Source organism: Hemiscyllium ocellatum, chromosome 36 (genome assembly GCF_020745735.1).
Source record: "Hemiscyllium ocellatum isolate sHemOce1 chromosome 36, sHemOce1.pat.X.cur, whole genome shotgun sequence".
Lineage (NCBI taxonomy): Eukaryota > Metazoa > Chordata > Chondrichthyes > Orectolobiformes > Hemiscylliidae > Hemiscyllium > Hemiscyllium ocellatum.
This window is the reverse complement of record NC_083436.1, coordinates 27,843,323-27,870,396: the sequence shown is the minus strand read 5'-3', so window position 1 is coordinate 27,870,396 and position 27,074 is coordinate 27,843,323. Positions and strand designations below refer to the sequence as shown.

The 27,074-nt window shown below is 41.8% G+C and overlaps 1 protein-coding gene across 1 annotated transcript in view; it reads right to left on the bottom strand.

The window, feature by feature from the left end:
- Nucleotides 1–27,074, bottom strand: part of LOC132833289 (janus kinase and microtubule-interacting protein 2-like) — a 79,048-nt gene that overhangs the window by 45,107 nt on the left and 6,867 nt on the right. The window contains exons 3-6 of the mRNA XM_060851453.1: nt 26,005–26,058; nt 22,186–22,251; nt 12,163–12,231; nt 4,115–4,192 (exon numbers count right to left, since the gene is read on the bottom strand). Of these exons, the coding sequence (XP_060707436.1) occupies nt 4,115–4,192; nt 12,163–12,231; nt 22,186–22,251; nt 26,005–26,037 (246 nt within the window). The 5' untranslated portion in view covers nt 26,038–26,058. The remainder of the gene's footprint in view (nt 1–4,114; nt 4,193–12,162; nt 12,232–22,185; nt 22,252–26,004; nt 26,059–27,074) is intronic.

The following is a 27,074-nucleotide window of genomic DNA, read 5'->3' as shown; positions in this document are numbered from 1 at the left end:
CTTCACCTAACACTAGGGGCAATTTAGCCTGGCCAATTCACCTAACCTGCACATTTTTGGACTGTGGGAGGAAACCGGAGCACCCGGAGGAAACCCACGCAGACACAGGGAGAATGTGCAAACTCCACACAATCAGTCGCCTGAGGCGGGAATTGAACCCGGGTCTCTGGCGCCGTGAGGCAGCAGTGCTAAACACTGTGCCACCCACATGATTAGCTTCACATGATCAGGAAGGAGAGATCCCATCCAGCATGAGGCACAGCCCGAGTGAGTACATAACTTAGGAATCTGGTATCAACTTGAGAATTCGGTCCAGAGGGGATGAGGTGCCTTTTGCTTGCTTTTTCCGGCTATAGTCTGTCAGTTTTTTTCAAATTGAAGCCCAGGTTCAGGGACTCAGCACAAGAGTGACATCACAGGTAACCCCTAAGTTCATTGGTTGGTGATAGCTACAATTTGAACATTTATTACAGGTCACTTTCAGATTGAAGGTAAGTGTTGTAAATATTTATAAACCAGGACAAAATTTGTACAAAAAAAAAATCCAAATTGGGAATTAAATCATTAAAAGAGAAATGCCAAGCCAGCCAATGTGTTGTTCCTACATGATAGAGGAGCTGGTGAACCTCATTGTGGTTCATAGTGACCACATCTGTAGCAAGTATTAGTTCCTTGAGGAACTCCGGCTCAGAGCTGGTGAGCTGGAGTCCGACCTTCAAATTCTGTGCCAACTCAGGAGGGGCAGTTACCTAGGCGGTGTGTTTCAGGAGGCAGTCACACCCCTTAGAGTAACAACCTCAAATTTAGTCAGTGGTCAGGGGCAGGAGGGTGTGACTATGAGCGAGACAGGTAGAGGGTCCTGGAGGGAGTGTTGAAAGAGCCTCAGCCCTTCAGCTTGTCTAACAGGTTTGAGATTCTTGCTCCCTGTGGATGAGAGTGGGGGCTGTAGGGAGGATGAGCAAACTGACCACAGCACGATGTGCAAGGAGGCATGCACAGGTGGGAAAAAAGAGAAATGTTGCTGTAATCACGGATAGTATAGTCAGGGGGATAGACATTGCACTCTGTAACCAAGATCCCGACTTTTAGATGACATGTCAACCTAGAGCCCGCCTGTTGATCCATATAATCCAGGGCATTAGTTTGAAAAAGAACAAGGAATTAATCCCACTATTTCTTTTTATCCCTGAATCAACACCACGAAAGAAAACAGATCATCTGATTATTATCATTTTGTTGCCAATTTGCTATTGTGTTTCCTACTTTTCAACAGTGTTTGCATTTCAAATGGACTTCATTGGCTGCAAAACACTTTGGAGTGTTCTGTAATTGCAAAAGATGCTATATAAATGCAAGTCTTTCTTTTTATTGTGCAGTGAGACAACACTTCCACATTATCAATTATTTTTTAATTTTAGAAATGAGTCCTTTTTTTGACAAAAGGAGCCCAGTATTCAAATCTATAAATGCCTTGCAAGATCTCAAGATGTCCCAAGTCTTCTACAATCAATGAAGTTCTCTTGAATAAAGAATATTGTATTGAAAGAAATACGGTAACCAAATTGCATACAACAGAGTCCCAGAAACAGCAATGAAATAATGGCCAGACCATCTACTCTTCAGTGTTGTAAATGTGTATTGGTTAGAACCCTGAACAAGTAATGGACCCTAACTTTCTTTAAGTAGTGTCATGGAATCCATTGTATCCACCTGAGACAGATAAGGCATCAGTATAAAACAAAGCCTGAATTAATATCACTTGTGAGTAAAATCATATTTCAGTGTCATCGAAAAGACTGTACCTACATTGATGTGATAACCTGGATTAAATTCCAAAAGTGGAACCTACATCGGCAGCTTACCACCTGAGATACCACTACACCAACATTGATCACATCTTACCACAAAAAGAATGATTTACGAGTAGTCTCACTTCTTTAGTAAACAGATGACTTTCTGAAGTAGAGGCAAAACACTAATCTGTACTTTTAAAAATTCACTCGTGGGATGTGTGCGTCGCTAGCTGGCTAAAGTAAAAAAAACTGCAGATGCTGGAATCCAAAATAGACAGGCAGGAGGCTGGAAGAACACAGCAAGCCAGGCATCATCAGGAGATGGAGAAGTCGAAGTTTTGGGTGTACCCTTCTTGTCCATCTGTAGCTACCCCTTGTGAAGGTGATGGTGAGCTGCCTTCTTGAACACCTGCATGTTGACCCAAAATGCCCTTAGGGAGAGAATTCCAGGATTCTGACCCAGCGACAGTGAAGGAACCAAGTCAGGATGGTGAGTGGCTTGGAGGGGAATTTGCAGATGGTGGTGTTCCCATGTAACTGCTGCTCTTGTTCTTCTGGATAGAAATTGTGATGGGTTTGGAAGATGCAGTCCAAGGAGTTTTGGTGAAATCTTGTAGATAGTGCACTCTGCTGCTCCTGAGCGTTGCTGGTGAAAGGTGTGAATGTTTGTGGATGTGGTGCCAATCGAGTGGGTGGCTTTGCCCTGCATTGTATCAAGGTTCTTGAGTTTGTTGGAGCTGTTCTCCTCCAGGCAAGTGGAGAGTTTTCCATCCCACTTCTGACCTGTGCCTTGTGGATGGTGGATAGGTTTTGGGCAATCAGAAAGTGAGTTACTTGCTGCAGTATTCCTAGCCTCTGACTCGCTCCTATAAATGGTATTTATAAACTTTATTTACATGGCAAGTGCAGTTGAGTTTTTGGTCAATGGTAATCCCCAGGATGTTGATACTGGGGGATTCAGAGAGTAAACTTTGAGAATAAAGATGTAGATGCCAGTTTATACATGTCGCATTTCATATTATTTGTTCATTATTCATTAAGGGGAAGGTGAAGAGTGAGGCAAAATTTCTATTTGTCTTATGAGCACCATCACAGGAAATCAGTTAGCATAAGTTAATATTTTAAATCGAGGTGATGCCATCATATTCTCAAAGTAAAACAATTCAAAAATGTCTGACATTAATAAGTTCTACATTTATTGCGGCCTATTCTTGGGGACTTAACAAACAGTGAGCTCCAGGCCCAACGATCATTCTGATGCCTGCTCTTAAGTTTTATTGCCTCTGTGACTCAATCCAACTTGAGCCATTTGTCTCAAAGCAGTTCCTTCTTTGGTAAATACTGGGAAGAAGGAAAGCAGGGAAAAGAGGAACAGGGCCTAGTGTGAGCCAACAGAGGAGCGCTCCTCTTAGCACAACATCAAGTCTGACACCGCGGTTAGCACTACTGCCTCACAATGCCAGGGATTTTGGTTTGATTCCAAACACAGGTAACAATCTGTGTGGAGTTTGCACATTCTCTCAATGTCTACGTGGGTTTCCTCTGGGAGCACTGTTTTCCTACCATAGTCCAAAGATGTGCAGGTTAGGTGGATCAGGCACAGGAAATGTCGAGGGATATGCAGGCTAGATGGGTTAGCCATGGCAAATGTGGGGCTCCAAAAATAGGATGGGGGTTTGGGTGGGATGCTCTTTGAGAGATCAGTGTAGACTTGATTGGCAAAGTAGCCTCTATCCACACTGTAGGGTTTCTATGATTCTAAAAATATTTCCATCTTAATAGTGATCCCAAGCAGCCCTAGTTGGGCTGGTCACAGACTTGGCAATGCTGAGTGCCTGTTTGATGTTGCTGCAGTCAGCTGGATTGTAAAAGTGGTTCAGGAAATGGGTGCATGATTTAGAAGAAGGACCCTGATGGATTTAGCAGTGATGCAGACAGACACACAGGTTAATAGAGGTCCTTCCCCTGCTCAAGGTGTCACCATACAATTTTACATCAATTAAATGTATACAACAATGTTGACTTCCTCTCCCCAATGTTTCTCGTAACTGTTTGACAGCCTGGTGTACTCTTCATGTGGATCTAGGAAAATGTCTACACTGAAGGACTAAAAATGGTGATATAATTGGCATACATTTTACTCATTAGTGATAATAATGCAGTCTTAATAAGTTATGTTTGGAACTGTTTCAACAAGGAACCTCTGTCCCTCTCACTCCATCATCTTTACAGCTAGTACCACCTGCCCATTGCTGATATGCCCATATTTCAAACTTTATTTCATCCTGACTGACAAATACACTAAGGAATACTGATCCTACCATATAAGCATGGTCCAGAGATTGCTTCCTGTAATCCAGTTCCTCCTCTAGGTAGCCCTTCTGCTTGCTAAACTGCTCCTGGTAAAAGAGAATTAAACATTCAGCTTTTAACGCACAGCCCGAATCTGCCAGCTTTCATTTCAACTTGCTGAAAATCTGTTGCGTTTCTTTAAATTGAACACATCTTAATGTTCTGCTAAAAGGTCAACAGCCTGAAAGAGTGGACCACAAATTTGTTTTAGGGTTAGGATTCTGACACTGGGATAAAATCCAGGTTCCGACCCTACCAGGTCTTTGAGAATCTTGTCAGTGACTTTTCCTAAGAGATGAGTGGGAAAGGATAAGTTCAACTCGTGGTCTGGACAATGAGTGGGCTCCCAGTACTGCAGAGCATCTGGAGGAGTAGCCTACCAAAGCAAGTAAGGGGGAGAGAGAGTGAGAGATAATGTCACGAGATGAAGGTGCCAAGAAGAGTTGAAAATAAAAATGGCCACAGCTGCCACTTCACCAGTGTGGACAGAGCACAGGGCAGTCTGTGATCACAGCTTTGGCCATCTTTCTGTCTCAGCTTCTAAGAGAGGCGGGAGGGCAGCTTCCAATTATTCCGAAGCTGCCAAAAGGACACATCTTATCGCTGGTTGTGAAATCATGGGAGAGGAACCTAATGACTACAGTCGGCTACCTGTCACTTGAGGACGGGTTCCTGACCTAGAGTGTTCCGGAGGTGGGACAATGCCATGTGGCTGAACTTCGGTCTCACTTCTTGAAAATCCTACTCCGTTAACGCCCTGTTCCCTCACCTCAGTGTCCACTTTAACAGATTTCTGTCACCCCAAACATGATGCCACCACCAAACATAATCTCTTATTCTGAATGCAGAGAATACTGGAGAAACTCAGTGAGTCTGGTAGCATTGGTGGAGAGAAAGAGAAAGAGAATACATTTCCAGTCTGTTGCAATCTTCTTCAGAATCAAAGATGAGTCACCTTGGACTCGAAATATTGACTTGGTTTCTCTCTCTTCACAGATGTTGCCAGACTTGCTGAATTTCTCATAGAAATGTACAAACTAGGAGCTACAGGAGGCCATTTGGCCCTATAGGCCTCCTCCACTATTCAATATTGTCATGGTTGATCTTCTATCTCATTCCTCTTTTTCCACTTTCTCTCCATACCCCTGAAGCCTCTAATATCTAAGAATTTATCAATCACTTCCTTGAACATACTTAGTGGTCTGGCCTCCACTGCCTCCTGTAGTACAGAATTCCACAGGTTCATCACCCTTTGAGTGAAAAGCTTGTTCCTTATCTCTAAATGGCCTACCCTGCATTCCTGAGGCTCCTCAATCAGGGAAAACATCCTCCCTGTGTCTCATCTGTCCAGTGCTGTTGGAATTTTGTGTGTCAATCAGATCCCCTCTCATTCTTCCAACTTGTAGGGACTACATGTCTAATTGAACCGATCTCTCCTCACAGGTCAGTCCTGCCATCCCTGGTATCAACGTAGTGAATCTCTGCTGTACTCCCTCTATGGCAAGTTACTCTTTATAAATGAACACAAATCCTCTTGCAGTGATGGCCAAAATGTCATGTCTAGCATTTTTTGTTTTTATTTCATATCCCCAGCAACTGCAGCACTTTACTTTTATTCCAATCTTCCGTTTGCCTTGTAGCATTCTGAAGGCACCACTCACTCTATAACACCCTGGTCCATATCTTCCATCTCCCTGATCAACTGCTCCCCTTCCCACAGCATCTTCCCAAGCAGCAGATGCAGCACTTGCCCTTTTGCCTTTTCTATTCCCAGCATCCAGTGCCCAATACTATATATTAAATTGATAAAGATACAAATTAAAATCTATTGTATGTGGGGAATTCCACATACAACAGATTTTCATTTGTATCGAGATCTATTCGCTGCTCCTGATATGGGAGACCAAAGACAGAGTGGATGATCACTTTGCGGAAACCTCTATCCAATCTGGAAGCATGATTGGAATCTTCCACTCACCCCTCATAAATTCACCGCCCCACTCCTACTCCGCCCTCAGCCTGCGATACAGTTTCAACAAAGTTCAACCAAAACTCCAGGAGCAACAGCTCACTACACATTTAGGCTTCTCTGTTCCTTTCCCTGCCTCCGTACTTGCTTTGAACCTGTTCCACCTCTGCCATTTGATGAGACGTCAATGAGATGAGATCTGATGGTTTTGATGAAACGTCAATGATCTGTAATGTTAACTCTAGTTTCCCTTCATGCATGCTGTTCAGGACTCCTGAGCTTCCCCAGCATTGCCCGGTTATGCTCTTGTTCTCTTTACTTGCTTGATAGCGCTTATTTCTTAAACTCAGGTTGCATTTTGTCTCGCTAGGGATCTATTTGCCCTTAAAAATGTTGCAGTGGTACTTCTTTCTGTTCACTGTACTAAAGCACACCTCTCCCTTGTAAACCTTGCTCAACACTGATAAATGGTTAAGCCACTTCCAAATCGATAAGCATGCTTCGAATGGAAACTTGCTGCACGTATTCTGAGGCCCTCCAAAGAAATCAATCTGATCCCATGCTGATGCCCTTGGGACAGCACAATGTAATATGCCACAATCTGTCTGGGGCACTCTCAGATTTTCATCCGGTCTTGGAAGAAATGCAGCATCATTCTTAGACATTGTCATTTTTGTTGCTATTCCATGTGAGATGGTAGAACATGGAGACTACCTCTTTGATCCCTCAGCTTTAAGTGTCTGAGATGCCTGAGAATGGATGGAACCAGTAGGCCAAATAGCCTTTATCTGCACTGTAATAACACTATCCACTTCCTTCTTTACAAATTTTGAGCATAGCAAAAGGTGTTGGCCCCACATTTGCTGCACACTTTGGCCTCTTTCAGAGAATGCCATTCACTGTGTGACTCATTGGCAATGTTGGCAATAAATGTAGCCTTAGGTCTTCCTCTCAATTGCCCATGTATTTGCTTCTAGATTCACAATCCCTCCACTTGCATCTTCGATCAACACATATTTTGAATCTTTACTTGTCGCATTACCAATTCCATGGGCCCAAATATTTCAATCTCTCATGTCTCTGCCCATCCAGGCAAACACCTTCCCTGTAGTTCTTTTTCCATCCCCCTCTATCTCACTTGCTCAAAATTTCTCACCTTTCTAATTTATCCCAAAGCTGATGAAAAGTCATGGACCTGAAACATTCTCCTTCTCTCCCAATAAACATGTTATCTGCTAAGAATTCCCATTATTTACCGTCTTCCCTTGCTGTGATATCAGTCACATCAAAAATATATACGAATATTACAGTTCACTGAATGAGCATTACCGCAGTTTTAAAATTCTTAGGCTGGCTTTATCCCTCCATGGCCTCCCTATCCCAGTGATTTCCTCCAGCCCTACAATCCTGAGGTTGTAAAATTTTAGCCTTTTACACATCCCCAGTGCTCATCATTCCACAGTTTGTGGCCCTGCTTCCAATCTAAAGCTTATAATTCCCTTACAAAAACCATTCCATTTCCCTACTTTCTCATTTTTCTTTTGAAAACAACTTCTTAGCAACTTCACAGATGTCTAGATCACAGAAAAAGGCCCTTCGGTCCATCAAGTCTATGCTGGTCAGAAACAACAACCTAACTATCCTAACTCCATCGTCCAGCATTTGGCCCATAGCCTTGGCATCACAAGTGCCCATCGAAATACTTTTTCAATAAAATGGGGTTTCTAACCTTACTGACAGTGAATTCCAGAATCCTACCATCCCCCAGTAAAAAAAGTATCTCCTCATGTCCTCTCTTAACCCCTTACTTTAAATCGATGACCTTTGGTGCAGTTACCAGCGGTGGTCCGCAAGGATCTGTTTTGGGACCATTGCTGTTTGTCATTTTTATAAATGACCTGGAGGAGGGGCTAGAAGGTTGGGTGAGCAAGTTTGCGGATGATACGAAAGTCGGTGGAGTTGATGACAGTGAGGAAGGATGTGGCAGGTTACAGCGGTATATAGATAAGCTGCAGAGCTGGGCAGAAAGGTGGCAAATGGAGTTCAATATAGCTAAGTGTGAAGTGATTCACTTTGGTAAGAGTAACAAGAAGATGGAGTACTAGGCTAGTGGTCAGATACTTGGTAGTGTGGATGAGCAGAGGGATCTTGGTGTCCATGTACACAGATCTCTGAAAGTTGCCACCCAGGTAAATAGTGCTGTGAAGAAGGCATATGGCGTACTAGCTTTTATTGGTAGAGGAATTGAGTTCCGGAGTCCTGAGGTCATGTTGCAGTTGTATAAGACTCTGGTGTGGCCGCATCTGGAGTATTGTGTGCAGTTTTGGTCGCCATCCTATAGGAAGGATGTGGAGGCACTGGAACGGGTGCAGAGGAGGTTTACCAGGATGTTGCCTGGTATGGTAGGAAGATCTATGAGGAAAGGCTGAGGCACTTGGGGCTGTTTTCATTGGAGAAAAGAAGGTTTAGGGGTGACTTGATAGAGGTGTACAAGATGATTAGGGGTTTAGATAGGGTTGACCATGAGAACCTTTTTCCACATATGGAGTCAGCTATTACGAGGGGGCATAGCTTTAAATTAAGGGGTGGTAGGTATAGGACTGATGTTAGGGGTAGATTCTTTACTCAGCGAGTCGTGAGTTCATGGAATGCCCTGCCAGTAGCAGTGGTGGACTCTCCCTCTTTATGGGCATTTTAACGGGCATTTGATAGGCATATGGAGGAAAGTGGGCTAGTGTAGGTTAAGTGGGCTTGGATCAGCACAACATCGAGGGCCGAAGGGCCTGTACTGCGCTGTATTTTTCTATGTTCTATGTTCTATTTCTCCACAATTGAGAAAAGTCTCTTCCTGTTTGCCCCATCTACCCTCACCATTTTACACATCTCAATTATATCTCCGTCAGCCTCTTCTGCTCCAAGGAAAACAATTCCAGTCTATTCAATCTCTCTTCATAACTACAACCCTCCAGCCCAGACAACATCCTGGTAATTATATTCACCAACGCAATCACATCCCTACAATAATGTGGGATTCCAGAACCGTACCTAATACCTTGGCTGAGATCCAACTAGTTTATTTAGTTAGTCAAGTTTCAATCAAGCTTTTCCTCACCTTTCCTAATATCGCCTTCAGTGCCAAACTTTGTTTAATGACCTTCCTGTGAAGCACCAAAGGATTTTTTGAACTGTGTTAAAGGCACTATATAAATGTAAGTTGTCACAGCAAGAATTCCTCGTGGCTGCCTGAAATGTGCATGGGCATAAAAATGGAGAACAACTCATGTTCCTCTGTTCAAGAAAAGGAATAGGGAAATCCCTGGGAATTACAGGCCAGTCAGTCTTACGTCTGTGGTAAGCAAGGTGCTGGAAAGCATTCTGAGAGATAGGATTTATGACTATTTGGAAAAACATAGATTGATTAAAGATACTCAGCATGGATTTGTGAGGGGCAGGTCATGCCTCACAAGCCTTAATGAGTTCTTCGAGGACATGACAAGTCGACAAAGGTCGATAACTGGATGTGGTGTATTTTTGTAAGTAATCTAAAACAAAATATCGATTTCAGTATGGCATTTGGTAAGGTTCCCCACAGTAGGCTCATTCAGAAAGTTAGGAGGTATGGGATACAGGGACATTTGGCTGTCTGGATATGAAATTGGCTGGCCAAAAGAAGACAGCGGGTAGCAGTGGATGGAAAGTATTCCACCTGGAGGCCAGTGACCAGTGGTGTCTCACCGGGTTCTGTTCTTGGGCCTCTGCTCTTTGTAGTTTTTATAAATAACTTGGACGAAGAAGTGGAAGGGTGGGTTAGTAAGGTTGCCGATGGACACAAAGGTTGGTGGTGTTGTAGATGGTGTCGAGAGCGATTGCAGGCTACAACAAGACATTGACAGGATGCAGAGCTGGGTGAGAAGTGGCAGACGGAGTTCAACCTGGATAAATGCGAAGTGATTCATTTTGGAAGGTTGAATTTAAATGCTGAATACAGGGTTAAAGACAGGTTTATTGGCAATGTGGAAGAACAGAGGGATCTTGGAGTCCACATACATAGATCCCTCAAAGATGGCACCCAAGTTGATAGGGTTGTTAAGAAGGTGTATAGTGTTTTGGCTTTCATTAGCAGAGGGATTGAGTTTAAGAGCCACGAGGTTTTGCAGCAGCTATATAAAACTGTGGTTAGACCTCACTTGGAACATTGTGTCCAGTTCTGGTCGCTTCATTATAGGATGGATATAGATGCTTTAGAGAGGGTGCAGAGGAGATTTATCAGGATGCTGCCTGGATTGGATGGCTTGACTTATGAAGAGAGGTTGAGTGAGCTCGGGCTTTTCACATTGGAGAGAAGAAGGAAGAGAGATGACTTGACATAAGTGTACAAGGTAATGACAGGCGTAGATAGAGTAGGTAGCCAGAGACATTTCTCCAGGGTAGAAATGGCTGTCACAAAGGATCATAATTTTATGGTCATTAGAGGAAGGTTTAGGGGAGATGTCAGAGGTAGATTCTTTACGCAGAGAGTGGTGGGTGCGTGGAATGCACTGCCAACGGTGGTAGTAGAGTCAAAGCCATTACGGATATTTAAGCAACTGCTGGACAAGCACGTGGAAGGCAGTAAATTGATGGGTGCGCATGTTAGGTTGTTCTTAGATGAAGATAAATGCTTCGTGGGCCAAAGGGTCTGTACTGTTCTATGTTGTGTGTTCTAATTAACCCTCATAAGCCACAAAGAAAACAGCTTGGACAAGCCAGGGCTTTTATTTTACTCTTGCATTGAATTTGCTGGCCATCCCCCATTGGCATTGACGTGAGTGGTTTGCTCGACCATTTCAGAGGGTAGTTAACGTCAACAAGATTGCACTGTCTGGAATCAAATGTAGGCCAGACCAGAAAAGGATAGCAGAATTTCCTTCTCGAAAGGACTTCACTGAGATTAGCTTTCGACTTATATCCCTGATTTAGTGATTGAATTTAAATTCTGACAGCAGCCAGGGTAGGATTTGAAACACTGCCCACTGACCACCAGCAACCCAAGTCCAATGGCATTACCACTACATCATAATCTCTTTTAACATACTACCAACATAATGCTTTGGTGAAGTTCCCTGCTTTATATGCATCTCTTAATAAAGGCCTTCACATAAGGAGGGGGAATGAAGCAAGAGTTAATCTCCATGGTTATTAAATGTCATTAAATTCTCATTTTGCCCCATCCCATGCTGTCCACTCAACTTATACAGGGACAACGCTGAAAACAAACAACTCATTTTGACCTGCAGCAGCAGCTGGATGTCCTCCAGCTCAGGAAGCCGTCACCTTTGACTAGCCCAATGATTGCAGCTTCCCACCTCTCACTCTAACTTGCTCTTCCTGCAGTGTGACTGAAAACCAAGAAATTCGAGTCTGCTGGGCCAAGGAACTCATTATCCTATATTCTAATGATGTGACTGTGCACCCGTCAGAAAGGGTCAAACTCTGATTGGTAATGAGAGATGAGAGTGACTTCACATTAGGGAAAAGAAATCAGAAGAAAAGGTTTCTCATGGAAACATTCCCCAATTTTACTACCAGAAACAGCATGGAAAGGCACAGTATAAAAAATAGTAATTATTACAGTGATACTTTAGAAATCCCTTTGTTTACTTATCCTTCACGAACACTGATTCACTAATCAGCACAGACTGCGCATTGAGATCATTTAGTTCAGCATGACAATATGTGGCGCTATTTCTCCCTGAATCCCTCATGGCATGCAACTGCACCTTTTTTTCAAAAATGCAAAAATGCTTTGTGAGCTTTGTAACTTCCATGTTTTCATTCACAGCAGAATACGCATTGCACATTTGAAGCACAATAATGCTGTGACAATCACAACAATGAAACAAATTGTGATCCAAAGAGCACACATGATCCACAGCATGTGTTTTCAATTCACACATTGCATATTAAACTCACTTGACAAGATTCACTTCTCTTGAATGCCCCACCCCGAATTTCCAATAGTTTCCTATCATCATCATATCCTTGATGTGTTAACATGCAGAAAGGTACCTTCTCAATCTCCAGGTCCAGCATCTTCTGATGCAGGGCAGCTTCTGTTCCTTCAATTTGTTTCAGCCACTGTATTTTTCAAGAAAGCATATCAAAGGGGATGAGTCAGTAAACAATCAATCTTTAGCATGACGCACACAATTAGCTAAAAAGGCCAAACAAATTTGAGCCATGGGCTGAAGATTAAAATTTGCATCTTCACAGAAAATTTATTCACACACACAAGATCTGTTCAAGGCACTGGCCTTTCTGTTTGTTCACAGCTTGAAATTGCCTCAGAGTAAAACACATGCTTTGCAGGAAACTGGTTTTCAAATGCATTCTCAAAAACACTTAACATTATATATTAAGAGCATACAAATAAATGGTTCTGAGCCCTTTAAAACAGCACAGTTTTAGTGAAAAAATGCTTCACAAAATTTGTATTCCGTTGCGAAATTTGCTCAGACATTTTCCCTGACACCACACCCGCCCCATTAGATACTTCATCTATAGCTTACACAATTTGTCACATGTATATGACACTGATGTACTAATGCACTTGTTTACAAATAGGTTTACAGTAAGAAAGTTTTTTCAAGAACTCTGTGTTCTTTAAACTGACCTTCAAAATGGAAACACTACGTCAATTTGATTGGAGATATTTTGACTCTGGAAAGCAGGCCAACAAGACATTTAAACGCCCCAGAGAATTGTATTTCTTTGGTTTACTCTATTTCTATTGTCTGTATTTTTAACTTGCTCTTCTGATCAAGAAATCAGGATGCCTGTTAAAAACTTTAAAGTGTCACATCAAAGGTTACTTCAGAAAGTGAAAATGTCATAGATAGCATACCGGCCTGGATAGAAGATTAGCTGGTTAGCAGGAAGCTAAGTATTAGCATAAATGGGCCTTTATCAGGTTGGCAAGATGTAACGAATGGTGTGCCACAAGGATTGGTATTTGCCCTCAACTGTTTATAATTTATAAAAGTAATTTAGATGATGCGACAGAAGTGTGGTTGCCAAATTTGCTGATGTCATGAGGATAGATAGGAAAGTAAGTTATGAAAAGGGCATAAGGATGCTCGAAGGATATAGACAAAGTGAGTGTACAAAAATCTGGCAAATAAAGTATACAATGGGAAAGTTGAAATTGTTCATATTACCAGGAGGAATAAAATTAAGCATGTTAGCTAAATGGTAAGAGATTACACAGCTCAGAATTGTACAGGGAATTGTACATGAATCACAGTAGTTAGTATGCAGATGCACAGAGTAATTAAGAAGGCTAACAGAATGTTATCATTTATCATGAGGCAAATTGAATTCAAAAATATGCTTCAGTTATACAGGGTTCTGGTAAGACTGCATTTGGAGTACAGTTTTGGTCACTTCTTTTAAGGAAGGATGTAAAAGTATTGGATGCAGTTCAGAGAAGATTTCATAGAATAATACCTAAAATGTGTGGGTAGCCTTATGAGGAATAGTTGGACAGGCTAGGCTTGTATCTACTGGAGTTTAGAAGCGTAAGAGGCAACTTGATTGAAACATATAAAATCATGAGGGGTTTTGACAGGTAGACATGAAGAGGGTGCTGCCTCTTCTGGGATTATTTGAAACTAGGCTTCAATATTTAAAAATTAGTGATTGCTAGCTTACAAGCAGAGATTAGGCAAATGTTTTCTCTCAGACAAATCTTAGATTAGATTACCTACGGTCTGGAAACATGCCCTTCAGCCCAACAAGTCCACACCGACCCTCCGAAGAGCAACCCACCCAGACTAATTCCCCTACATTTACCCCTGACTAATGCGCCTAACACTATGGGCAATTTAGCATGGCTAATTCACCTGACCTGCACATCTTTGGACTGTGGGAGGAAACCAGAGTACTGGAGGAAACCCATGCAGACACGGGGAGAATGTGCAAACTCCACACGGATAGTTGGCCGAGGCGGGAATTGAACCCGGGTCCCTGGCATTGTGAGGCAGCAGTGCTAACCAATGAGCCACCGTGCCACTCTTTTTCCTTAAAAGATGGCAAAGTCCTTGAATATTTTTCAGGCAGAGGGAAGTAGATTCTGGTAGTGCAAGATTTTCAGGGATAGGTAGGAAAGCAAAATTGAAGTTACAATCAGATCAGCCATGATCATATTGAAAAGCGTAGCACTCTCAAGAGGCTGAATGGCCTCCTTTGTTTTTGATTCAAATGCATGTTTGTAACCATGCAGTTCTGGCTGTGTTGGTACTCTTGAAGCCCCACTGCTGTTTTAACTCAGTGAAGGTCATTGTGATAAGTGTCCCACGTGATGGTGCCAAGAAGATGATTCAGAGCCACAACAGGTGAATGCAGGCATGTTTTGGAACTGGCTTCTGGCATTCTTGCTTGGGTCTGGGGCTAAAGCAGCTGAACTGGGAGCGCGAGGATACGTTTCTGTTTCAGGCTGTTCTGCTTCCTATTTGTTAATACACTCCCCCTTCATTTATCCAGCACTTGGGGGAGCACCACAAGTTCTCCTTTGACTGCTGCCCAATATTCTAGATCTGCTAGTCATCACTTGTCTGCTCACACTGGGTCTTGGGTGGGTAACTGACAGGAGGGGGTGGTGGTTTAAAGCCTGCCACATTCTACACTACTGAGATTAGTGTCTGCTTCAGTTCACCTGAGAAAATGAGGTTTATGTACTTTATGTCAACATGAGAAAACGGCTCAACACAGATGTGTACCATAAACGTAGGGAGGTTTTGCTAAAAAACCGCACAAGGTGCTAGTCAGACTTCAGCTGGAATACTGTGAATATTTTTGGTCCCCTTATATAAAGAAAGATACTGGAATTGGAGGCAGTCCAGAGAATGCTGATACCAGGTTATGTCTTATGAAGAGGGGTTGAGTAGATGGGGTTTGTACTCAGTAGACTATAGAAGAATGGGAAATGGCCTTATTAAAGCATTCAAAATTCTTAGAGGGCTTGACTGGGAAAATGTAGCAGGTTTTTTTTTCTTCTTTTGGGACGGTTGAGGATCAACGGGCATAATTTCAGAATAAGGGGTCACACATTTAAGATAGAGATAAGGAGGAATTTCTTCTAAGTTCTTTGCCACAGGGGGCTGAAGAGATTGGGTTATTAAATGTATTCAAGGTTGAGATAGACAGATTTTTAATCACTAAGGGATTCAGAGGTTATGGGTAACAGGCAGGAAAGTGGAGTTGAGGAATATACGATCAGCTATGATCTCACTGAATGATAGAGCAGACTCGATGGACTGAATGGCTTATATCTGTTCCTAGGTCTTATGGTCTTATACTTATCATCTTGGAGAAGAAAATAAATTAGCTCAATCTTAAAATTGCAGATTTGACAATTTCGAGTCAGCGTCCAGAGAATTGCAACATCAGTTACCCGTGACTTCTCAGATGACAATAAACACAGTTACACAATAACCTCTCTCAACCATCAGCATTTAAAATCTAAACCCATGTGAGGAAGATTCAGTTTTTGATTATTTATAAATGTAAGCCTTCCTCAATGTTTACACCTACAGCTAAGTAGCACAAAATCCACCACAAGTTGTTGTCCCATTATTTAAAAAAAGGGAGAAACAGATAGACTAGTAAATTATAGGTCAGTCAGTCAGTCTAACCTCAGTGGTGGGAAAGCAATTAGTAGAATTTAGAGGGACAGAATATATCTGCACTTGAGGAAATATTGATTAATCATGGATAGTCAGCATTTTGAGGGAAATGTTTGAAGAGGTAATGCATTAGATGTAGTTCATATGGACTTTAACATAGACTTTGATAAGGTACCTCATGGCAGACTGACCAAGAAAATAAAGGCCTATGGGATCCAAGGCAAAGTGGTAGTTTGGACCTAAAATTGAAATGAGGCAAGAAATAGAGAATGATGTGTGAGAATGTTTCTGTGACAGAAATCTATTTCCAGTGGAGTTCTTCAGGGCTTGCTGCTGGGGCTCGTGTTGTTTGGGGTGTACGTTAATGATTCAGAGTCAAATGTAGGATATGATCAAGAAGATTGTGGATGACACAACAATGGATTGCATGGTAAACAGTGAAGAGAGTAGTTTTAAACTGTCAGAGAACATCAAAGAACTGGTCAGGTGGGCAGAAGAATGGCAAAGGTAGCTCCACAGTAGATATGAATAGGACCAAGCTCCACAATGTCCATTAATGTTCATATTGTAAACGCATACATATCCAAATGACTTCTCTGATAAGGTACTAGATCTTCACTAACTCACCAAGCCAGTTCATGCAGCAAAGGCATCAGAGACTTTGACATAATGAAAATGAACCAGGGAGTTTAATGCAAGCCAAGTAAATCAGAGAGAGGTAGGCTCAGTCCCTGGTCTGTGATGAGTTAGGTGGTTTCCACCATGGTAGCAGTGGACAATTATCATCAGCTTCAGCGTCCAATAATATGGAGAGGGAAAAATAACATATTCTTAACCCCTTCTTCTTTTAGTAAGCTAGAAAGAAGGGTTTTCAATGAAACATTTTATTTTGCAGTTTAATCACTGACATAATCTAGGAAACACAGAATTTAATTTGTGCATAGTAAAGTTCCAAGAACATCACCATGACGATGATCAGGTGATCTGTTTAATTGATGTTTCATAAAAGAAAAATATTATTTAGAACAATGGTTAAAATTCCCCTCTTCACCTTCTGACAATGCCAGGGATCTTTTATATCCACTTGAGCACGCAGATTGGTCTCTATTAATGTCTTATCTGAATGAGGCCCCTCCAACAGTGCAGCACTCCCTTAGTAATACAGTAAGGTACCAGCCTGCATTAAGTACTCAGACTGCTGCAATGAGGCTAGAACACAAAGTTTCCATCTTGGAGGCAAAAGCACTAGTGCTGAACAATAGCTGTAGTATGTGAGTAAGATTTGGATGCACTGTGAAGATGCCAACTGTCCTAGGCACCCCCCATGACCAATAAGTTTTAAGTACACTAGCTTACATTAGTTTTGTAATTCATCCATATTGTGTTCCTTTTGGACAGTCAACTGGAAAATGCAAGTTGGACATGCTACATAGCTAAAGGTACCCTGGAGCATTTTGCAACTCTAAGATCAAGTAGGCTTATGTGAAATACACATTCGCTACAGGCTTACATTACAATTCAGAGAACAGAAGTGAAATTCTTTATGAGACAGAATGGCAACAGAAATCTTGGAATTAAGGGAAAACTAGAAGCAGCTTTTTTGGATTTGCTTTTCAAGTTGCATTTTCACAATCCTTTAAGCGCACTCGGAGATATCCAGAAGCCTGCAAACAAGAAATGACACTGTTTTTCTTTACATGAGTAAGGCAACACAAACCTGGAAACTCTAGATAAAGAGCTCCAAAGACAAGAGAAGACCCAGGTCGACCCGATCAGCTGCTGGATCAAAGACTGGCCATTGTTCTGTCCACAACATCATGTCATCATTGATAACAATCAGAAGAACTGTTCAAAACAACTCATCCCAACCATGTGGCCTGGACTTTGACATTCAGAGTTTGTTTCTTTGCCTGTCTGTATTTTCGACGCTAAAATTGATGCCAAATTGTCTGTTTCTGTCAGTCTTATTCATGGATGAATATGTGTGTTTGGGGTTTGAAGGGGGTCTGGCTTAAATCACAAGGTATTAAATTAGTAATCTACGTTTTGCCATCTGTTAAATAATAAGTCTGTTCACATTAAGTAGTTACTTTCCAGTTGACGGTGTGTGTGACCTTCGCGCTGAATAGCAATCCATCAGGCAAGGTGATCGTCTTGTTGGTTCAATTGGATATTTACTCATTTCTGACGACTTGTGGAATAGTGAGATTGATTATGGGAGCATTCTTCTCATTTGAATTGTGACAATATTAAATAAAAATGACCAGAATTATTTGATGCTGACAATTCCTCTACAGCAGTTATTAGATTCGAGTCTTACGATGAACCTATTCTTACAGATTTGGGCTGACAATTTTCCATAATTTCCCTCCTGCCCTTTGGAGCATTGCTGGGATTTTCAGTGTGAAATGGAAAACATTGCATTCCCATCAGATTGTGTATAATAACCAAAGCTCCTGGCATTTCAACATCCTGGGTAACTTTGAAGTGACTCTATTTTACGGCTTCTTCTCAATAATGGCAAATGACACGTCTAGGTTAGCAACCTGCAGCCAAAGGTCATAACAGGAGGATCAAGGATGTAGCCTGTTGCAGCCAAACATAAATTATTGGCTAGCCTTGCAATACAATTCCATTACTGCTGCAGCATTAATTTCACAGAGCGCACGGACAAGAACCATCGACACTTCCAGGCTCTCCATGATATCCGCATTTATCTTACTGTCCTATGAGGCATATGAAAGCATGCGACTTGTTAGCAATTTTGTTGTGCAGATGAGGCTGTATTTTTTGTGTGGGTCGGTGAATACAGCTGCATTGTCCATTCTCACTTCTGTGGAGATAGTATTATGGGTTGCTACACACAATCGAGATGCATAGCACTGATGTACTGGCCTCCTGCAAAAGCCTAACAACAGAGATCAACAGCGTTCAGATGCATTTTAACGTCATTAGCCCAACAGCCCTTGGCTGATTAATACTCCTTGTACTTTGCTTCATTTGACCCCTGACCTGTATTCATTTAACAATTCAAAATATCCTCCTGTCCCTTTAGTCCTCAAATATTTATCAAACTTCTTCTTAACTCATTTATGATATTTGTCTGAACTACACTTTGTCTAGGTAGCTTCACATTCCACTATTCACTGGGATAAAGAATTTCCTTTGAATTACCTTGAAAAAGCAACACATTGTTAAAAATTATCCATTCTTCAGGATGCACTCAAATCCTGTTCACTGACATCAGTTTTTGACTATTTAGTGCATAACCTCCATAAGTATTGTATCATACGAAGTGTTAGCTACATAAAGATTAATGTAGAATAAAGGGCAGCATGGTGGCTCAGTGGTAAGCACTGCTGCCTCACAGTGCCAGAGACCTGGATTCGATTCCGGCCTCAGGCAACTATCTGTGTGGAATTTGCACGTTCTCCCCGTGTCTGCATGGTTTTCCCTGGGTGCTCCAGTTTCCTCCTATAGTCCGAAGTTGTGCAGTTTGGATGGATTGGCTGTGCTAAATTGCCCATTGTGTCAAAGAATGTGTAGTCTAGGTGCATTAGTCAGGGGAAATGTAGAGTACAGTAATAGGTGTGGGGGAATGGGTCTGAGTGGGATACTTTTCGGAGAGTCAGTGTGGACTGGTTGGGCCAAATGGCCTGTTTCCACACAGTAGGAATACTATGATGGGTGGATTTTAATACCCTCCACAATGGAGAGTTTGGTGCTGATGGTTGGGGGATTGGGGGCGGGGGGTCACTTAACCAGGTGTCAAGTTTGCCTCGATTTAGTCCAGGCTTGAAAGCCTCATGGGTGCAACTAATACCCTTTTGTAGAGCCTGGAGCTCCTCTGCTGTGGGACAGTCACCAGGTGGGGAATCCGGAAAGCAAATCTTAATGATTGTGATCACAGATTCCAGGAGGAGGGGTTGAAGGGGTCAGGGATCCCTCTTTATCAGGCACCCAACACAGCACAGCACTAACTGCTAAACTCCGGTCCATCTACCATTACATTCCTGTCTACCACCCTCATCCCACCTCCAATGACCTGTGGTATGGTTCCCCTCACTGATCCTGACCCTCTGACGGGGGCACTGCCAACAGCTACCCCATGCTCCTTGCCTGGCACTCACAACAATGAAGAGCTGCCAACTTTTGATGTGCAGCGCTTTGGAGGGGGTGTTGGGATGCCCAGGATTTTCACCCCAGGGTGATCCAGGGCAAGGCTCTCTGCTGGTCACAAACTGGTACTTAATATGACATGGGCTTCCCCAAGGGAGGAGACACAAATCTCTCACCAGGTCTGCCCTCTCACCAGGGCAAGCCCTCACCACCTGGATTAAATGACACCCAGCAGTACACGTTTAGGGGAGGCGGTAGGGATTAAGGAAATCAATCATCAATTCCTTAGCTTCAGACAGCAAAATTGAGATGCTATAATGGATGGAACTTAAAAAACAAATTTCGTATAAATACCAATGAACGCACCGAGCTCATGAAATGCCATTACAGCATTCTCGAAAATTAAAGCAAACATGCATGATGAAAATTAATTTGGAATCTCGTTGGCCAATGGCACCTAAATAATAACAGAAAATGCTTGTGTGGTCAGACACCATCTGCGGAAAGAGAAACAAAGCTAATATTTCAGGTCAAGAACCCCTCAACAAAACTAGAAGGTGATTGACCTGCATTTTTAATTCTGTTTCTCTCTCCATAGATACTGCCGGAGTTGCTGAGTGCATCTAGCATTTTCTATTATTGCTTGTATTTGAGCAGGTGATTAATGCACCTTCCTGAGTTTGACTAACACTTGCATAAAGCAGCTCAGCCAGAATTCACTGTGGTCTAAGTGGGCTGGAAGGGTGGATGGCAGTGCGGGGAGCTGTTACGACAGTACTGTTAAGTTCTTAATGACTAGAAATTCTGGGGGTGGGTGCATGCCATTTTGCAAATTCTACTGAATATCAGATGTATATCCCAGTTAATTTCTGTCACAATTCCTGGAATTCATTTCCACAACAAGTGCTCTGCGGGTCATACAATTGCACCTTAATAAGAAAAAAATCCCATGAGAATGAATGCAGATAGTAACATCTATTACTAGCCACAATGTTTACCAGACAACAGCATCCTAATCAGATTACTTGCCTGTGACTGAAGCAAAATCTGTCTCTAATGTGTTCCTGACACCCATGACTGCATCTTATTATAAAAGCTTCAGTCAGTGGGCTGTATTAATGTAACCAATCTGGGGACACTTGAAAGGTGTCCCTTTCTGCAGTGTCCCATCATCAGATGGCAGAGGTTAGCCTCAAGACGGTTAGGTTTTCTAATTTCTGGATAAAATCAGAGAGTCCTAAGTGGAGAAACAACTCGGGATGTTTTACTGTGAGACATGTTGTTATTACTGTCCAAACAGTAAAGATAACAGCAATCAGGAAGCGAGGTGCTGCTGCAGTAGTGAAGGAGTCAAGGGATTTAAAAATGATCAGATCGACATCATGTGAAGTTACAGATGGATTGCTAATGGAAGCCTTTCGTAATAATACATTCCCCTACAGTTGAGGGGCTGGCCAGCCAGCAGCTTGTTTTCTCAACTGCACAAGGACCCACATAGAGTGTTTGAGCCAACATATAATGGTGATGAAGACTACAAAGCAAACTCACTCAGTGAAAGTGCAGCTTGTATGAACCGCACAAAGTATTGATCACACATGTTTATTACAACCTTCTCGAGTGAACCCATAATTTTATCCTTAGCTGATCCATGCCATTATGTTTCTTTTTGATAGAGTAATGACAAGAACAATTATTGGATCCTTGGTAAGTAATGCATTTAACCAAACCTCTTGGCATCTATCATTCATTCAGAACCTCACAGCAACTCGAAGCTACCAAAACCCATACAGCACATAAATCTGTAAGTTTAAACACAGAAAGAGCTGCTAGAATAATAAATCGAAACACAAATTCAGGCACAGGTTGAAATGGTCACACATCTCCAGCAAGGGGTGAGGTTGAGAAGGTGGGACCTTCACAGTAACCTTAGCCAATGCAAGGATTCAACCAAAAACCAGCTGTCCAGCCAACTGAGCTAACCAAACCCTCATCTCTATGCACGCATACAATGGACAAGTGAAACAGCACGGGACCTCAACAGTGTCATTCTGATAAGATAATTGGAAAGAAAAATAGTCATGCTAAATGTATTATTCACTCTTAGGGGTACATTTTACAAGAACAACTCCCACCAAAATGGTTCTGTCGTGGCACTGGCGAAGAGTACAAAGTACGAGCAATCTATTTTGTGTATGCTTTATTCCAGTAAGCAAATTAACAGAAGTGGTAGACATTCAGGTGTATGAATGCACTTCCTGCTTCATAGAATGATCATGATTTCGAAGTGTACCTTCTCACATAGCGACAGCACAGTACGAGCTTGAATTACTGCAACCTGCTCTTCATTTCTTAGGTTCTGTAATACAAAGATGCACAAAGTATTGAAACTGAGCTTAATGGTACAGCACAGTTATTTATGCTGTGTTGGGAGGTATAAGTGAGATGATCAAATTAGTCAGATGCTTTAGACAGTTTTACCCCGGTATAAAATGAGTTATTCATGCACTGAGTTAATATATTACACATGCACACATCTTAAATTGTGAGTTTTTAAGTCCACTTCAGAGGAAAGGAAGGCTTGAATTTATGTAGCACCTTTCACACTCTCAGGTCTTCTCAAAAGTAATTTTATTTGAAGCTTAGTCACTGTTGCTATGCAAGAAACATTTCCACACAGCAAGGTCCCAGAAGTAGCACTGAGATAATGGCTAATTTTTAGTGATGTTAGTCGAGGGATATCTGTGGGCTAGGATGCAAAGGAGAACTGCACTACTCATTCCAATAGTGCTGGGATTCTTTACATCCACCTGAAAAAAATGGTGTTTAGCGTCCCATCCAAATAAAAAAATCAAGGCGATCTGGCGGTCATTCACTGGGGTATAAATAATGCTAAGTGTTCTGGGTAAAACTGCAATTTCACGTCAATGCATTTTGCCAAATTTAACCAGTCACAGGTTAGGTATTTATTATGCTGAAAAGAAACCAAATGTATTCGTTTATTCAAATTAAAATTTGTATTATTAATAAAAAAGGTACAGTCTGCTACCAACTGCATCTTGACACTGTCAGGAATTAAGTGTAAAAAGTGAGGTCTGCAGATGCTGGAGATCAGAGCTGAAAATGTGTTGCTGGTTAAAGCACAGCAGGTTAGGCAGCATCCAAGGAACAGGAAATTCGACATTTCGGGCCAGGGCCCTGATTCCTGATGAAGGGCTCTGGCCCGAAACGTCGAATTTCCTGTTCCTTGGATGCTGCCTAACCTGCTGTGCTTTAACCAGCAACACATTTTCAGCACTGTCAGTAATTAAGTCTTAGCTGCAAATTCCATTTATTTCACAGTGTCTCTGAGGCAGAAAATGATAGCAGTGATAGGGAGAGAAAAAGATTGCTGCATTTCGACATACTTTCAAACATTTCACAAACACAATACCCTTAAATAAAACAACCTATGTGGAGTGTGTAGTTGACAGCATCAGAGAAAAAAAAATTGCTGAAATATTTGTTTCTCTTACAAATATGTAAGATCTGTCACACAGCAAAAGAAACAATCAAATATCCACAATGCAATCACTTGAAAGTTTAGCTCGCACCATTAATACTGGTTATACCACAGCGAATTATACAAGAATGCAATAGATTTCAATTCAATTGCTCCAATTCCCTCCTTTCATTAATCGTCTTAATGGCATTTCTCTTCCCTGAGATACAAAAATAAATCTGGGTGTAAACTAAATATTTTTGTTTCTCATTCCAATTAATTTATCATTTTACTTGCTCAAAGCAGTTGATTCAGCTACTACAAAAACAGACCCTTAAATATTGTCATGCATGCCACTGAGCAAGATGGCATCCAAAACAGTTGTGCACACATACTCAGCCAACACTGTAGCGCCACCACACGGACAACTGCTCTTGACATCTTTTTGGCTAGTTTTAGGGGTTTAGATTGATCAAAGGCTGTATAATTCAATTCACCTCATCAATGATTATTCATTCTGGGTCCCAATGAGATTTCATTTGAACTTTGCCTCCTTAGGCAAGGTGTGGTATGTTAAATGTCGTTGTAAGGAGCTTTGACACAACTAGGCAGCTCAATTGGTAAATAATGGGATGCCTAATCCCAGGGTTGCCATTCGAAGTCCCACCTTGAGTATATTATTTATTAAATATTTTAGTCAACATAACTTGGTGGCTCAGTTGCTAGCACTGCTGCCTCACAACGGCAGAAGCCTGGGTTCAATTCCCGCCTCGGGTGACTGTGTGGAGTTTGTACATTCTCTCCTATTTTCGGCGTGGGGTTCCTCCGGATGCTCTGGTTTCCTCCCACAATCCAAAGTGTGCAAGTCAGGTGAATTGGCCAAGGTAAATTGCCCATAGTGTTCAGTGCATTAGTCAGAGGCGGGGAATGAGTCTGGGTGGATTGCTCTTCGGAGGGTCAGAGTGGACCTATTGGGCCAGATGGCCTGTTTGTATCCTGTAGGGAAGCTAATCTAAAAAATGTTATTATTGCAAAAAATGGTGCCCTTAAACATTTGAATCAATTTCACACATCGAAAGTTAAGAAACTTGCACACTCCATATTGGTTGTTTTACTAACATTTCCTAATTATATATCATCCTAATTTATTGCCTGCTGAGGGAATTTTTGCGAGATGACTGGTGACATAAATACAAGACTTGCAAAGAGTTTAGAACTCCAAAAATCTAAAAATGGGTAACTTGAGCTTTCTTGTTAGTCTCTGTCAACTTTTTTTAGTTTTAATGCAAGCAGCTGACACTCTGACATGGAGCATGTCCAGAAAGTGCTCCCCCTAGTGTTGTGACATGCAAACACAGCCTTACTGAAAGCATACATACAATGGCTATTTTAAATCAAATTGTTATGAAGTTGAAGGTGTGTACTGCACCTTTAAGAGAGAATGAATGCAGGCACCTATCAAGCGACTGATGAGCAGTCTCAGACTGTACTGGAAAATTGAAAATATGCAACATTTGGTTGTGAAACAAATACCTGACTTTTGGTTGCTATGTTTTCACAACAGTTCAAATTTAACCAATCAGTTTAAACTATGCCACAGGGTACGAAAACCCAATCGAATTTGAATTTTACTGTTTTGACAACATCGAACCAATGAAACGATACGATGTTTAGGACATAAAAGAAGCAGACATTTTGATAACCAGAGACTGCCATCTAGAGAGAGAGACTGCTACTCAAAACACTCTCTATAAAATCTTTGCAGCAAAAGGCCCAAGACATCCCAGGGAGATCTATAACCAGAGGAAGATAGACACCGGAGACAACAGCCGCTGCTGGGTTTTGAAAATTAAGTTGATATAATTTTAAAAGGGGCATTTACTGGAACAGTATATTGTTTAGAGTTGGTAGTAGATAACAAAACTTTAAGAGAAAGCAGGCTTAGAGTTGTAAATAGTTGTTGTTTAATGCTCACTTTTAGAGTTTAAGAATAAATTGATATTCTTCCTTTAAATAGTGGAAGTTGGGAATTCTCTGTCACTCGTACTTTAACAGATTACGAGGTGAGGTAAGCTTCTCGAGTTGTTTGGTTTAATCAGCAGAGGGGTTTGCCGCTGTGTCATCAGAGTTTGGGGGCTCGGGTACGAAATACAAATACTTGCGCTTTGATAACTCTTGTCCAGCCAAAAAGGCTTTAATTTTGATGGTGGTCTGTGAAATGCAAAGGCTGCCTCAAACTGGCTCCCAGTCAGTGGTGATTTATCACTCAAAACTGCCCAGAAGTGAGGTAATGCTTCTTACAGAGACTTTGAGAGTAACTGGTGTGAAATACAGGTTGAGATGGAACAGGAAATGAAAGTTCAATGTTGGGATGAGATAGAGGGAGTTTTGTTCAGAACCCGCTGCGTGAGACATCATCTGTGAATACATGATACTGACACAGGATGTCACTAAGATTAGAACATTTTATTTTCCAATTGGCAGCATCGCCCACACTTAATGATGACCGAATAACAATTGGATGTTATCACAATGAGAAGTCATTATAGAATGGGATGAAAGGTGCCCGCAACATGAATCTGCTGAACTTAGATTACATCGATGAGCCATGCTGACCTGACGTAACCTTACCCCATTATCTCCCAGGATATCAAGTTTCTTCATTAGGTCAGGAATAACCACATCCTGAAAGAAAGGGTTAATGTCATTCATAAAGAATTAAATCAATCTAACAGTCAAATGAAACAATTACTGAAATGAAAAACAAATAAAAGTAATTAACCATTGATTGGTAATGCTAAGTTTTCTTCATTATGCTTCTTGAAGATATACTTTATTCCAAAAGTTTTATAGCTGCAGGTTTTACTGAAAACTTTTAATGGAAGGGCTATCAAACCATGGGTCATGACCCTCATTGGGGTCACAGCCTGATTATTTGGGGTCACAGGTTCCAACACAGCAATGTGACTGGTGCTGGGACATGAACTTTAACCTCTAAATGGATTATCAACTGGTCAGCATCTTGATTTGTCATTTTTTCAGTATGCTGATTAGCTGTTCAGCACGCTGATTTATCTAACTGGGATGTGCTTGTAACAAACTCAGAGATAGAAGCAAAGAATCACAGAATCCCTACAGTGTGGAAACAGGCCTTTTGGCCCAACAAGTCCACACCAACCCTCCGAACAGTATTCCATCCAAAACCATTCCCCATTATTCTTGCATTTATCCCTGACTGAAGCATGTAACATACACATCCCTGAACACCGTGGGCAATTTAGCATAGCCAATTCACCTAACCTGCACATTTTTCTATTGTGGGAGGAAACCGGAGCACCCGGAGGAAACCCGCTCAGACGCAGGGAGAATAAGCAAACTCCACACAGGTGCCTGAGATTGGAATAAACCCAAGTCCGTGCTGTGAGGCAGTAATGTTAACCACATAACCAACATGCTGCCACAATACATTGTGGTAAATGGAAGGACAATCCTGGAATGTTCCCTTACCTATTTGCTCATGCTTTCTAGCTCTAAGGCCCCAGTAGAATATCAGAACAATTGTGAGCAAAACCAAAGGCCCCACTCAACAACTCTTCCCACAATCACCCCCACTCCCATCTCTCCAATGTGCCCACTTGACAACTTTCCTCTCCTTCACTCAACAGCTCTCACCCTATTTCACTCACCCAACTTGCACACAG